General features: G+C 41.4%; 1 protein-coding gene across 8 annotated transcripts in view; it reads right to left on the bottom strand.

Moving 5' to 3' along the window:
* Positions 1 to 12,596, bottom strand: part of LOC146866091 (transducin-like enhancer protein 1) — a 136,216-nt gene that overhangs the window by 76,405 nt on the left and 47,215 nt on the right. For 4 of the 8 annotated variants that reach the window (XM_085633200.1, XM_085633214.1, XM_085633189.1 and 1 more), the window contains 2 exons: positions 9,080 to 9,284; positions 8,319 to 8,335 (listed from right to left, as the gene is read on the bottom strand). In XM_085633200.1, coding sequence (XP_085489326.1) covers positions 8,319 to 8,335; positions 9,080 to 9,284 — 222 coding nt within the window. The remainder of the gene's footprint in view (positions 1 to 8,318; positions 8,336 to 9,079; positions 9,285 to 12,596) is intronic. The other 4 variants (XM_085633190.1, XM_085633207.1, XM_085633197.1 and 1 more) reach the window with 1 other exon arrangement.

Here is a 12,596-nt window from a genome sequence, read left to right as displayed (position 1 = left end):
GGTGTTCACCCAAAATCTGCTAAGAGAGAAAGATAGGCCACTAGACACCTCAGAAAAAAGAAAAAGCCTCCCCATCCCAACACAAAAAAGGGCAGGCAGACTCCCCCAAGCATTGCGCTGCACTCCCATCCTAGAATTCACACTTTCTGCCTCACCAGGTGGCAGATTGAAGGAGTTTACCCACAATATGTCCCTGGTGGACAGAAAAGCCACTAAACACCATGGGGAAAAAAAATAGGAACAAAATGAAACAAGCATTGGCATAGCCAATAGGTCTCGCATTCGGGACCTTATAAGTGTTTAGCCATGCAACAGGTGATGTTGTTGCACCAAGGATATTGTGCTGGATATCTAAACACTTGTAAGGTCCCAAAGGCGAGAACTATTGGCTATGCCAATGCTTGTTTATCAAAAGTCTGGGAACGCAGAATAATAGGACATTTGTTATCTACCAAATGTATTTACATTTTTCTTCCAAATGCAAGTCACCATGCAAGAAAGAAGGTGAACGATAGCAGTGAAATGAGCAACCGACGGGAATGAGTGACATACAAAACAAACCTAGACGACCCACGATGTGAAGCGATAAAGATAATAAGCCAATGGATACGAGGCGACACCCATGGGGAAAAAAACGTGCGTGCAAACGTCACAAGTTGTGGACCTTACTAGAGCCTTGCACTTACTGAAAATAAAAAGAAAGAACTGCCAGTATCTTGCAAAATGACAATGTATTACGAACTCCTGAAACAAGGAGTTAAGCATTAAAAAACGGAAGCAGTAACAAAGTATGTCGAGTGAAAGTGATGAACAAAAAAATGCCGATACCTTATGCATGAGGTACGATAATGAACTGCCAGTATCTTGTGAAAAGACAGTTTGCTACGAACTCCTGAGACAAGAAGTTAAGCGGTAAACAACCGAAGCAGTGACAGAATATGCCGAGAGAAAGTGATAAACAGAAGAAAGCGGATACCTTAAGCATGAGTCACGATAATGAACTTCAACAAATGCGGGTCACCTATAATGAAAATGATGAAACACACTAAGGGTCATAGAGTACTCCCAAAAGGTCTGCATCGGTACAACTAAAAAGGAAGCCAGTTCCTGAAACTAACCTGAATGTATGCCAAACTTTTTCAAATGCTAATCTCGTGGCTGCGAGTAACACAATGCTATTACAAGCGTGTGCATACGCGGGCTCAGTTTTACCAACATGGGGAAGGTCATGTGATAACGTGGCGGATCGCTGTGAACCCAACAATATACGGCGACTATATCGGGAAGGTGTGGTGATCCTGAAAGCTCCGGACACCCAAAGTGAAGAGTACACATAAATAACAGCGCAACAAAGGTTACTAATTGCAATGTGGAGTTAATTAGCGACAAGATGAAAAAACCTGAAGAGAGATAACGGAGCCATCAGCTGAGCGTCAGTAAACACAGTACGGCGGCGGCGGCGGCCATGATGGAGCAGGATAACTGGACTGGGAGCTAAAGGCGCACCGTGAAGTGCGTCTGCAAGAAATAAAGCGCATGCATGTGATCTGAATGCTGCGGGAGGGAGGAGCAGTGAGGATTGAAGATGCATTGCTGCCTCATTAAGGGAAAGGCTGCGTCTATTGTGAAAGTAAAAGCGCGGCATGAGTCACATGATGTTTTTGCGTCGCAGCGCTCCTGCCAGCTGTACATGTGTGATCTGTGGCGGGGGGGGCAGTTGAATTGAGGAGAGGAAACCAGAGCGGCCACAACAAGTGAGTCACATGATTTTTTTGCGGCTCAGTGGTTCTGTCTGCAGTACATTTGTGATGCCAAGGCTGTGGCTACACGTGCACGCGCCAGTGGGCTGAAGCGCTTCCCCAAACGGAATGCATGGCGGCACGATGCACGCGATTGTGCACGTGCTCGCCATGCAATCCACTTTTGGGAGCACTTTGAAATGCCCCTCTTATTAGAGTCTCGCATTGCGATTGCGTAAACGCAATAGCTAGGCGAGACCTAAAAAGGGTTGACTAACCCACGCATCACACCTTGCCCCATGTCCAGAATGAATACAAGAGTTTTTCTGTTTCGCTGCAGCAGATTGTGGGCAATTACCCCCACCTCTTTTTTAAATAAAAGAAAAAACACTTTGATCTAAAGGGCTTTCAACCCTTTCAGGGGCCGGTCCTACTATCTGTCCCAGATGGGTGTAGGGGGTGGGCAGAAAGACTGTTAGGGCAATTTTTTAGGTGGGAGCTTAGCCTGATGTCTGGGGCAAGCTGCCAACCCCCCTTTAGGTATATTAAGAAAACCTCCTTGCGGTCTGGTCCATTGACCATTTTCCCCCTCCACTAGGGGGCATAGTCCTCATACAGAAAACACCTCCTGGGTGTCCAGTGGACCTTCTGCCACCCCTGGAGGGGCAGTAAAACTTTAATGGCCTTGGGTGAGTGGAGGAGGAAGCTTAAGTCCAATATGCACAAAATACCAGACAACAAAACAGATTTTCCACAGGCACTATTCAAAGTGACAGAGTACTGTAACAAACTGCCAAAATAAGGCTGCAACACAAGTCAAATTAGAAGCAAACTAACATTTTACTGTAAGGTGAAGTAGAAATGAGAACCTTCACCTACTTGGGCACAGATTTTGCACATAAACTGAACACCCCAAAAAAGGGAAAAAAAGCTGAACTGGTGACAGGACTGGAAAGGGCTGCCACTAAATAGTAATTGCTTTAATAATAAAAAAAGAAATTGGAAAAAAAAACCTTTACAGTGGCGAGTTATAGGGAGTATATAAATACCTCTTCCACGATTCGCACAATGCAAAGACTATTTTACCAACTTAAGATTCAAGTCACCCAGGCACTCTCCCCAGATATTAGAACCAGATTGCGATTATACACTTCTAGTACAATCAGCAATGGAAACAGTGGTAAATTATGCCATTAAAGTATCCGCATAAGAGAATTCAAAACTTATTGGCAGTTGATAAGCAAGTGTTTATGGAAACAAACCACACAGTCTAGAGCGAAGGTCAATTAAAGCAGCATCTCATGAGTTGGCCCCAAATCCATAAATGATGCTGAAACAAATGAGACTAGGAATCAACTGCACAAGTGACCAGGAATTATTGGCATTAACCCCTCGTCACTAGATCCTTTCCCTAAAATGCTACAGAGTTTGGATATGCAAAGCTGTGCAGAAAACACCAAGTCAGTGACTGTGCAGAATTTTGTGGTAACAAGTATAAATATACTTCTCTTACTATAAAGAACAAACATGGGTCAAGAGGGAGGAACACATAGTCCCGCCATCTAAATAGGGATTGGTTTCAGGTTTTCTGCTATTGGTACCCAAATCCAAGAAGATGCTCTTAGTGATAGATCAAAATAACACAGCTTCAAAGGCTGTGTTTCGGTTTATCAGGTTCTATCCTTAAAAGCTAGACAACAATTTGCACCAAAAATACCAGCAGAAGAGATCAGTCACTGAGCATTAGACATAAGTAGTCAGTATGCAACATACTGGATATTTAAAATGATTTAACTTCGTGCGGACTAGTCATATACAATAGACGGTGCCGTTTTTCCTATAACTGAATTTACGTAGGTGGCCAGCATGCAGAAGATTTCCTGTAGCTGGGTTAGTGGTAGTAGAAGTGATCAAGATTGCAAATAGTTTGAACTGCCATCATCGACAACTTCGGATGATCTTGAATTCAGTGTTTTGGCCCAGTCAGAGCATTCCCACGAATCTTCCCCAGTATGTACAATAGAATAAAATCAAGAAAAAGGGCAAAGCAAATCACAGAGGTTCTCTCCTTATTGAGAAAACTCTGTTTTACAGTGCAAGGTCATGAAAGATCACTACTCTGGATTATCCCTGCTCTGGATTATTTACAGATCAAGATCTGTGATCCATAGGCATGGTCTGTATACCAGTCTTTTTCAGCCTGCTTTTAACCTTGCTATTGAACATTGCTGTGAATATAGTGGGCATTTTTGAGACCCACCTAAAACTGCCAACAGGATCTGTAGATATTTCTAAAATCTTGGTTTGATATTTAGCAAAAACAAAATAAGTCTGGACCTTTCTAGAGGTAGCCTTTGTGGTCCGTATGAAGATACGTCTATACCAGTGGATACAAAACTTTAGAACCATGACCCACTTTTTAGATTGACAATCTTTAGTGACGCACCTGCTTTTTATGGTCAAGAGGTGGGGCGATTTTTTTTTAATGTACCTAAAATTGCAGACAGTTTTAATGATATAACTTTGCAAGTACACAAATGCATCACCAATTACAGTCTTGATTGTTTTGAGCCTATTACAATCTCATGCACAATTCACAATTACAAAAAATATGCTTCATTTTTGCTTTCCTAACTGTTGAAAGCGCAGTCATTTTACATTCGGTTGTGTTGCAAAAAAGCAACATCCTTTCCTTCGTCTATACTCCAGAAAGAATGTCACATACACTTTATAAACAAAACTAAACAGTAACTCACTTGTTAAAATAAGGCAACCGGACATTCAACCTCGGTCTTTGAAGCCCCAAATGTAACAAGATAAAGACAGAATTTAAAGGCATCTTTATTTATTGCTAGGACTTTCCCGACTCACCAAAAATCTGCTGGTTTTGGGAAACCCTGATCCATACCCTTCAGATTTGGCCTTCTCAATTTCCTATATCTTGCAGCATAGGTGTGTAGAAGGAAACTATCTACAGAACTATGCGAGTCCAGTTTAGCAATTTCTTTGTTCCCACTCAATGGGCTTGTAGTCTTAATTAAAGCTAACCTGAACGTCGAACTTGAAAAGCGCTCGGTGCCAGTCTGCACTAGCAACACCACCAGACCAAGGACTTGCAAGGTGTCCCGGCAATTAACCAATTCAACTAGCTCTGAGCAAGGCACTACCTCGACTCCACGGATAATTAAAGGGCTTGGTGTAAGCTAGATAAAAAAGTCTTGCAAAGACCACATTGGTGTCTCAATGGTCATTTCAATGAAATGTTAAATTAATAAGCAGATACATTGTTTTAGAAAGGGCAGCTACTGCGGTTTTCACTCCTCTTTTGAAGCAGGAGATACTGTGTGCTAGAAAAGCCTCTCTGTCTGTAGGAATCTCAGCTGACAGTAGGTTTCTCCTTTTTCTACTGAAATTAATGATTTTAATATAATGCCAACTGCAGAATATTTACATGTTTAGTCCTACTGACGAGGCACTGAATTAAAAAAAATATATATATATTAATTTTAGTGATAAATTCGACTCGGACGTATTCCACACCTCGCCATATTTAAATGTATTTGTGAGGAATGTAAAGATAAATAGAAGGGGCTCAGCAGTGGTCATGTGGATGCTCAGAAAACAGAGGCATTTTTCAGAATGAGTGTGGTGAGAAAGCCTACCGAGAGGCATATATCAAAGGTTTTCAGCCACCCTTCAATCCCACGCATCTAAAAAGTACCAGATTGAAATCTTCTGCTCATTAGTTAGAACTGGTGTGAAGGGACTACACACATCTTTTCACCAAGATGACCAAGTCTACAGCAGCGATATCATAGCTTTTCTATAATATGAGCTACTTATTTTCAATTAAAATAATCTCAAGATAAACAGATTTTACTTTATAAAAAAAACAACAACAAAAAAAACCATCCTTATAAGTTTTGGAAAGTTACCAAATTTAATAAATACAATTTTCATTTGCTAGGTTGAGCTGCACAGAAGGGAGCTACTCACAGGCAGCTGGAAAGCTATCAGTAGCTCCCAAGCTATTCCTAGGCGAACTCTACCGTACTGCTTATAAAGTAAGCCTGCTTCGGCATGTCTGCTTTGGGCATGGAAGGGGAACTTTGGGGCAAGGGAGTCTGCTCAACGCTTAGGAGACCACCCGGGCCACTGAGAAGTGACATATCCAAGCCAGCCTAGTCACGCATCACTTCATCAAAATCAGAAGTCCAGTGGGTTTCACTTGCGTGACAAAAAAAAATGAATTAACTATACAGTATTGCATTCTAGCATAATACAGTCACAGATGTGGCCCAGAAGCACTTGGTAATAGTTGCCCACTTTGAAACAAACCTCTATAATAGGCATGACTAACAGTTCATTTGTAATGTGATCAATGTGGATGGTAAGGAGTGTATTGCGTGGGAACAGAGGACTGATCCAGAATTGTTGACGAGAGCATGCTGGTGTTTGTCTCTTCTGTCGGAGATTACGGGTTTGAAGCTGAAAGGGTACAACTCACTGGAATATACCATTCCGAATCAAAAGGACTCTAGGTTGAAGCAATGGATACCGATGCGTTAATGGAATATTCACTGTACACTGTTCCGAGTCACCGGAAGTGGTGATGTGAGGATCAAGCAGCATCAGAGAACGAACAAGCCAATATAGCAGGTGATTATAGAGTTTTCAGATTCGTGTTGCGAGTACCAGATTTTGGCATCTGTACAGAATAGGATGCCCCATCAATTCATGATTTTTTTAAACTGGGAATGGTCAGACGCGGTGCCAGTCTTAATCTAAGGGTTCTTCTAGGCTGTCACTGGTTTCATAAAAATCTTCCAAGAATGGCTCAATATGCAATGCATTGTCTGCTCAGGGGGAGTGATCTAAGACACAGATTTGCAAGCTAATACAGATTTTCCTCTTCATTGTTTTTTTTTTTTTGCTTAGCCATTAATGGAGGCAGTTGAGACTTTTGTTCATGGAACTGCTGGAACCCATTGGAAATACTAGTAAGTATAGAGGAACAGGAGCAATTCGGGGGCAATAGATGAAATTAGGGATATATACCCTGGTTAATAAAATGCTATGTCAGCAATTGAACCAAAACACTCTAAGCCACAGTTGCGCAAGGCCAGAAGAGCACAAGAGATGAATCCATTCTCAATCATAATGGAAGTCATGAAATCTATACATTACGAATCTAAAATCAATTCTAATACATACTTAGTTATCCTGAAAAATCGGACATAGATAAGAGTCACTTGAACCCATGCTGGCACCCTTGACTCAGCTGTAAATGATTCACTTAGGCACAAGTTTGCTGTATAATATAATGGCGAGTCTTCACAGAAGTCTGTATAATTGATATTATGATTTTATTATAAGCACCTTGACTGACATGAGAGCTTCAAACTTTCAAAAACAGCTAACACCCAGTCATTCAGTTTCACCGTAAGACTGGACTTGTGTAGATTGGACTCATCGACTTGTCAAGATAACATGAAGTGTGTTTACATTAGTGTAGAATAAGCCAACTGGACAAATGAATTAACAGACATTAGACTGGCACAGTGGTTTATAATCTGTGGTCCGTGGACCCCTTGGGGAACATGACTCCTAAAAGGGGGTGCAGATTAAAGTATATGCAAATAAAAAAACAAAAATGTAAAATGGCATATTTTAACATCCTGTAAATGTGAAGGAATTTTAAATTAGAGGCGAAGATGAAGTTGTTATCCTTAGCTGGATTCGTGGGATCCGCCACAAACAGCATATAGCGCAGAAGGAGTGGCCTCGTTTGGAGAAACGATAAAAAGGGAGGACACATACGGAGCAAAAAATAAAAAATAAAACATGATATGCTAGAGTCTAGAATTTTGCATCATCTTCTAGAATTAAAAACTACATTTAGAAAAGGTTCAACCTTCCCACGAAAATTTATTTTATTTGTAAACTGAAATAAATGCTTTATTCATTTGTGAATCTATTTGATGTATACTTGTATTGATATTTGTGTGTACCGTTTTAAGGTTCAAATAGTACAAACTGGTTAGGCCGGGATCCCAGGATTCCGGTAATGACTGAATGAGGCTCCCCCAATTCAGGTAATGACCCTCCCTGGATTTCAGTAATGACTCAATGAGGGGACATAGACGGCAAAAGGTGAATCGCCGCTAGACCAGCATATCCGGTAGGCCAGCATTTAAAGCTCTTATATACAAGTTGAAAGAAATCATGCACTTTAAACTCTGCAAGACTCCACCCGCTTGGCCATCACTAGCTTCAGAACCATTAAACAGAACCTTACAATTTAACATGATCTGGGAGAGCAACATTTCGGGTGGGGAGAGGTTTGCGGTTTTGCAAAACCCTACACAACGCAGCTCTTCTGCAAAGCAGCTTCTAGCTGCTCAGTTATCACGTACATTTTAATTATTCAATTTTCACTAGCTCAAAACAAATGTATGCACAACAATTTCCATTTATGAAGAAAAGTTGAAACAATTACATCTACAGAGATCAACGCAGGTGCAAGACAATTATTTTAATCTTTTATGGTGGAAACTTTTTAATGTTTGCAGTACTTACTGTGCCTGGTTCTCTTTCTGTTCCCGTAGTGACCAAGTGCACAGACATGCCCGTTCAGACACATAAGCAGAACAGGAAAAACAAAAAAAAGGAGGAAATAATTATTACACGAACGCCAATGTTTTAAAATGGCTTTTATTTTTTAGGTCATTGCACATTCCTAATACAGTAAAATCCTGAAAATTACATTAATTCATAAAGATAAATGTACAATTTAACCATTTACAATGCCTAATTCATTTTAGAATAAATTATTTTTCTTCCAAAAAAACAAGTGCAATTTGCTTGTACTGGATGCGCAATTCTAGATTGGATATCAAATCTTTACAGGAATATATGCAATTATCAAAATCAGTTGTGTACATTTAATTTACATTTACTTCATAGTTCTCACTCGTGCCAGAAAACGATTTTCCAAACTAACCACATATGCAGTAAAAAGTAGTCAATTTTTTTTTTTTTTAGGCACAGACCCATTTGATAAATAGGTAAGATTTGCCAAGTTAAAGTATCTGGGACAAAACACAGCCAGAACACGCCAAAGAATCTTGTATTCAATTTTTTGCAGCCACTGAAATTTTCTCATGCCGATTTTTGCACAAAGGTTTAATACTTCCATAATCATCTGCAAGGTGCATCAACTTGCATTTTCTATTTACTTGTCTCAAATTCTTAACAAAAGTACACAAACTTTTGTGAGCATGAATGTTGAAATCACTAGACCAAGAAAAAGTCCTAATCAGGTTTTCCCCGCCTCTCACCTCGGTGGTGATCTGAATCATGATGCTTCTTGTCGTCTTTCATGGACATGTGGGACTGCCCACCCAGTGCATTAGAGAGGGCAAGGAGACTAGCACTGCTTCCAAGAGATGGCATTCCAGGGGGTGGGAGTCCTGTTGGATGGGGAGTGAGAGGCACTGGAGGTCCATGGCCATGGGAGAGGTGTTGAGCTTGCAACTGCTGCTGCTGTTTTAATTGTATGCCGCAGTGAAGTGTAAAATGTTCGATGGAGGGGTGATGAGTCGGACAGGAAGTTTCAATAGAAAAGAAAAGAGAAAAAAAAAACTGATCAGAAAATTGTGTTCACCCACAACATATGCTTAGAACATTTTAGGCAATTTTCATTCTACCTTGCACTGCAATTACACGATCAAGAAATAGAATGACAATTTTAGAGCTACAGCACTTGCATCCTAAATCAATAGAAGAGAGGAGCCTTCTAAACCCCAATCTTATATAGCCATGTACATCACAGCAACACACAATGCAATGCTCCACCTGTGCCCAGATACCCTCTTAAAGTGCAATGTCGAGAAAAATTTAAAGAAAATGCATAAGACATCTAGTAGTATAATAGGTTGACAACAAAAATCACAAGGCTAGAGATTTCACAGAATCGAAGCATGTTAACCTTGCTCTTAATCTTGCACGCATCAACTTTGAAACTGAAAGCAACCAACCAATTTTCCCATCACCAAATGCAAGACAGGCTTTTGAAGATGATAACCTGTGAGCATGGAACAATATTGATATTTAATGTTCTCCAGAGCAGATAAAATAACCTGATGCTCCCATTTTAGAGACTGATGTTATATAGAAGAAAAGGCATAAGGATGGGCTCAATCAAGATGGAGGACCACACAATAAACTTGCCTAGGATCTCCAGCAGTTCATTTGCCAAACTGGCCTGACAAAAGGCCATCAAATTTCGCCTTCACTTAAAAGTGAAAAACAGAGCATCTGAAACATACAGAGATCACCTACAAGGGTGTAGTTCTACAAAACACTAGTGCCAACATATTTTTGCAAGATTACTGAGTAATTCTTTCAAACATACCATCGAGGTATATGCCATGTGGTAGCTAATCAAATTTATAAACTTGAAGGATCACATTCCTTATATGTTAACAAGAGGTTCATCCACATTCAATCTATGTTGTATCTTCTGGAGATACATCAATTTTTCTTGCCTGGATACTACACCAGTGGTCTTCAAACTGTTTAATGCCGCGCCCCACTCAGTGGGGAAATAAACAAAAACACAGCTCCTGCCCCCTCAGAAATTATTCCCAATTATTCTATTAAATTGTTAATGTGTAAATATGTCTAAAATTATTTAAACACTGCAGTTATGTTACCATTTACAAAATGCAATCGAATACATGATTGCCAGACATACTATTCTGGTCAGGCAGGCCTTACTAAAATGTAAAAATATCCAAAGTGCAGGGCTGGGCGCTTTGAAGAATATTTGGAGTCCCTTTCATTTTGACACATACTCTCAGCTAAGATATAAATGACAAAAGAGGCTAGTGACGGCCCATTATAGGGCGTCTAGAGTGTCGCTTATTTTATTTCACTTAAAACAAAGCACTGCTATCAGCATGCTTCTTTTGGCCACAGCACCCCCACCCTCCTCCCAATTTGAAGACCCCATACTACACTTTAATCTTAGTTGACTGCTGGAGCCAGTAACCCTTGGTGGGACAATTTATGAGGCCATGCCAAAATAGAAGCTATACTGGTTTTCCCCCGTGTTTGCGTGTAGCGATTCTGCAGCTGCGGGATAACCAGCAACAATGTTTAAGTAAATCCAGCACGGTTGGCCAGTTACAGTGAAATTTGCAATAGTTAATGAAAAGTGAGTGCATTCGTTTTCATCTATCCTAGAGGAGAGATAAATGAATTGTCACGAACCGTGGTTTCATGCCCTTATTATCGCCATGAACGAACTTCAAAGGCGAGCAGACAAGTCAGGCATCTTTTTTGATACTGCTCGATATGTCTGCCGCCTTTGACACGGTGAACCACAAGATCCTACTGAGTCGCCTTTAGGAGGCGGGAGTGAGGGATACGGCACTGCAGTGGTTCCACTCTTTTTTGCAGGACAGGCAACAAGCAGTCTCTCTACCTCCTTTCCAATCTACCTTCTCCCCGGTAACGCACGGAGTCCCTCAGGGCTCGGCCATTAGTCCTATACTTATTAATATTTACCTTAGACCACTTATTCGTTTGATCAATAGTTTCGGTATCCAAACCATTAACTATGCTGATGACACGCAGATGATCCTCTCCTTGGAAGGTGAGGACTCTATCTCCATAGAGACCTTACACAATTGCTTGCGGGAGACATCAAGGTGGCTGAAGATGAATTCACTTCAGTTTAACGCAGGGAAAACCGAGGTACTTTTTAACAGTGGCTCGAGGACTCCCGGCCCATTCCCCAGCAATTTCTGGCCCCCGGAAACAGCTTCTAAGGTACAACCTGCTGTCTCTGTCCGCAATCTAGGGGTCATGTTTGACCACCAGCTCAGCATGGAGACCCATGTTCAGAAAACCTCTGCCTGTTATGCCATTTTGCGCTCTTTAAGGAAAGTTCTACCCCTCCTACCCACCCAGGCTCGCGCTCAAGTAGTCAGATGCACTATCCTGAGCAGGTTGGACTACTGCAACGCCCTCCCGCTCAGGGCCCCGGAGTATCTACTAGACAGGCTACAAAGAGTCCAGTCTGTGGCTGCAAAACTCGCCTTGGGGCTCTCGTCAAGATCTCATGGACCTTCCGCCTTGGCACAACTACACTGGCTTCCCCTTAGACAGAGAGTGCAATTTAAGGCCCTCTGTATTGTTTTTAGGGCTCTCCACGGTCTCGGTCCTGCCCCTCTTCAATCCAAGTTTGTGTTGTACGTTCCTACCAGAAAACTCCGTTCCTCGGATGCCAAACTGGTGGTCATCCCCAGATTCAAGAAGGTACGTTCAGGAGGCAGATCCTTTGAGGTGACTGTCGCTAGACTCTGGAACTCTCTCCCCGCCGACATTAGACATACCGATGACCTTCTACTTTTTAGAAAAAAGATTAAAACATGGCTCTTCCCGGGCTAGCCCTAGCCCCCCCTGTCTCCTCCCCCCTTCCTCTTCAGACTCTGTCAGCGCCAGGATGCCTGTCATGGCGACAGTTCGCGCTTTACAAATTCGTAAAATAATAATAATGGGCCTAGGGTTTTGGAATGCTTACTGCTTGTCACATTGAAATGAACATTTCAGAAAAGGCATTTTTGCCAATAACAGTTATATTTTGTATTAAACAGGCTGAAAAGGAAGATAGATGTCAACTACTTGAAATAATAAAGTAAGCAAAAATCCGACAACACTGAAAAAAAAGCGAACTGCGAGCTTGACCTCTACTAGGTAATGTCAATGAGCGTGGTCAGCAATGAGACAACTGCCTGGGGGTGGAAACAACCCAAACCGTCGAATAAAAATTCGCTCTGCCAGCAATCA

Source organism: Triturus cristatus, chromosome 2_1 (assembly GCF_964204655.1).
Source record: "Triturus cristatus chromosome 2_1, aTriCri1.1, whole genome shotgun sequence".
Taxonomy (NCBI): Eukaryota; Metazoa; Chordata; class Amphibia; order Caudata; family Salamandridae; genus Triturus; species Triturus cristatus.
This window is presented reverse-complemented; position numbering and strand designations above follow the sequence as displayed.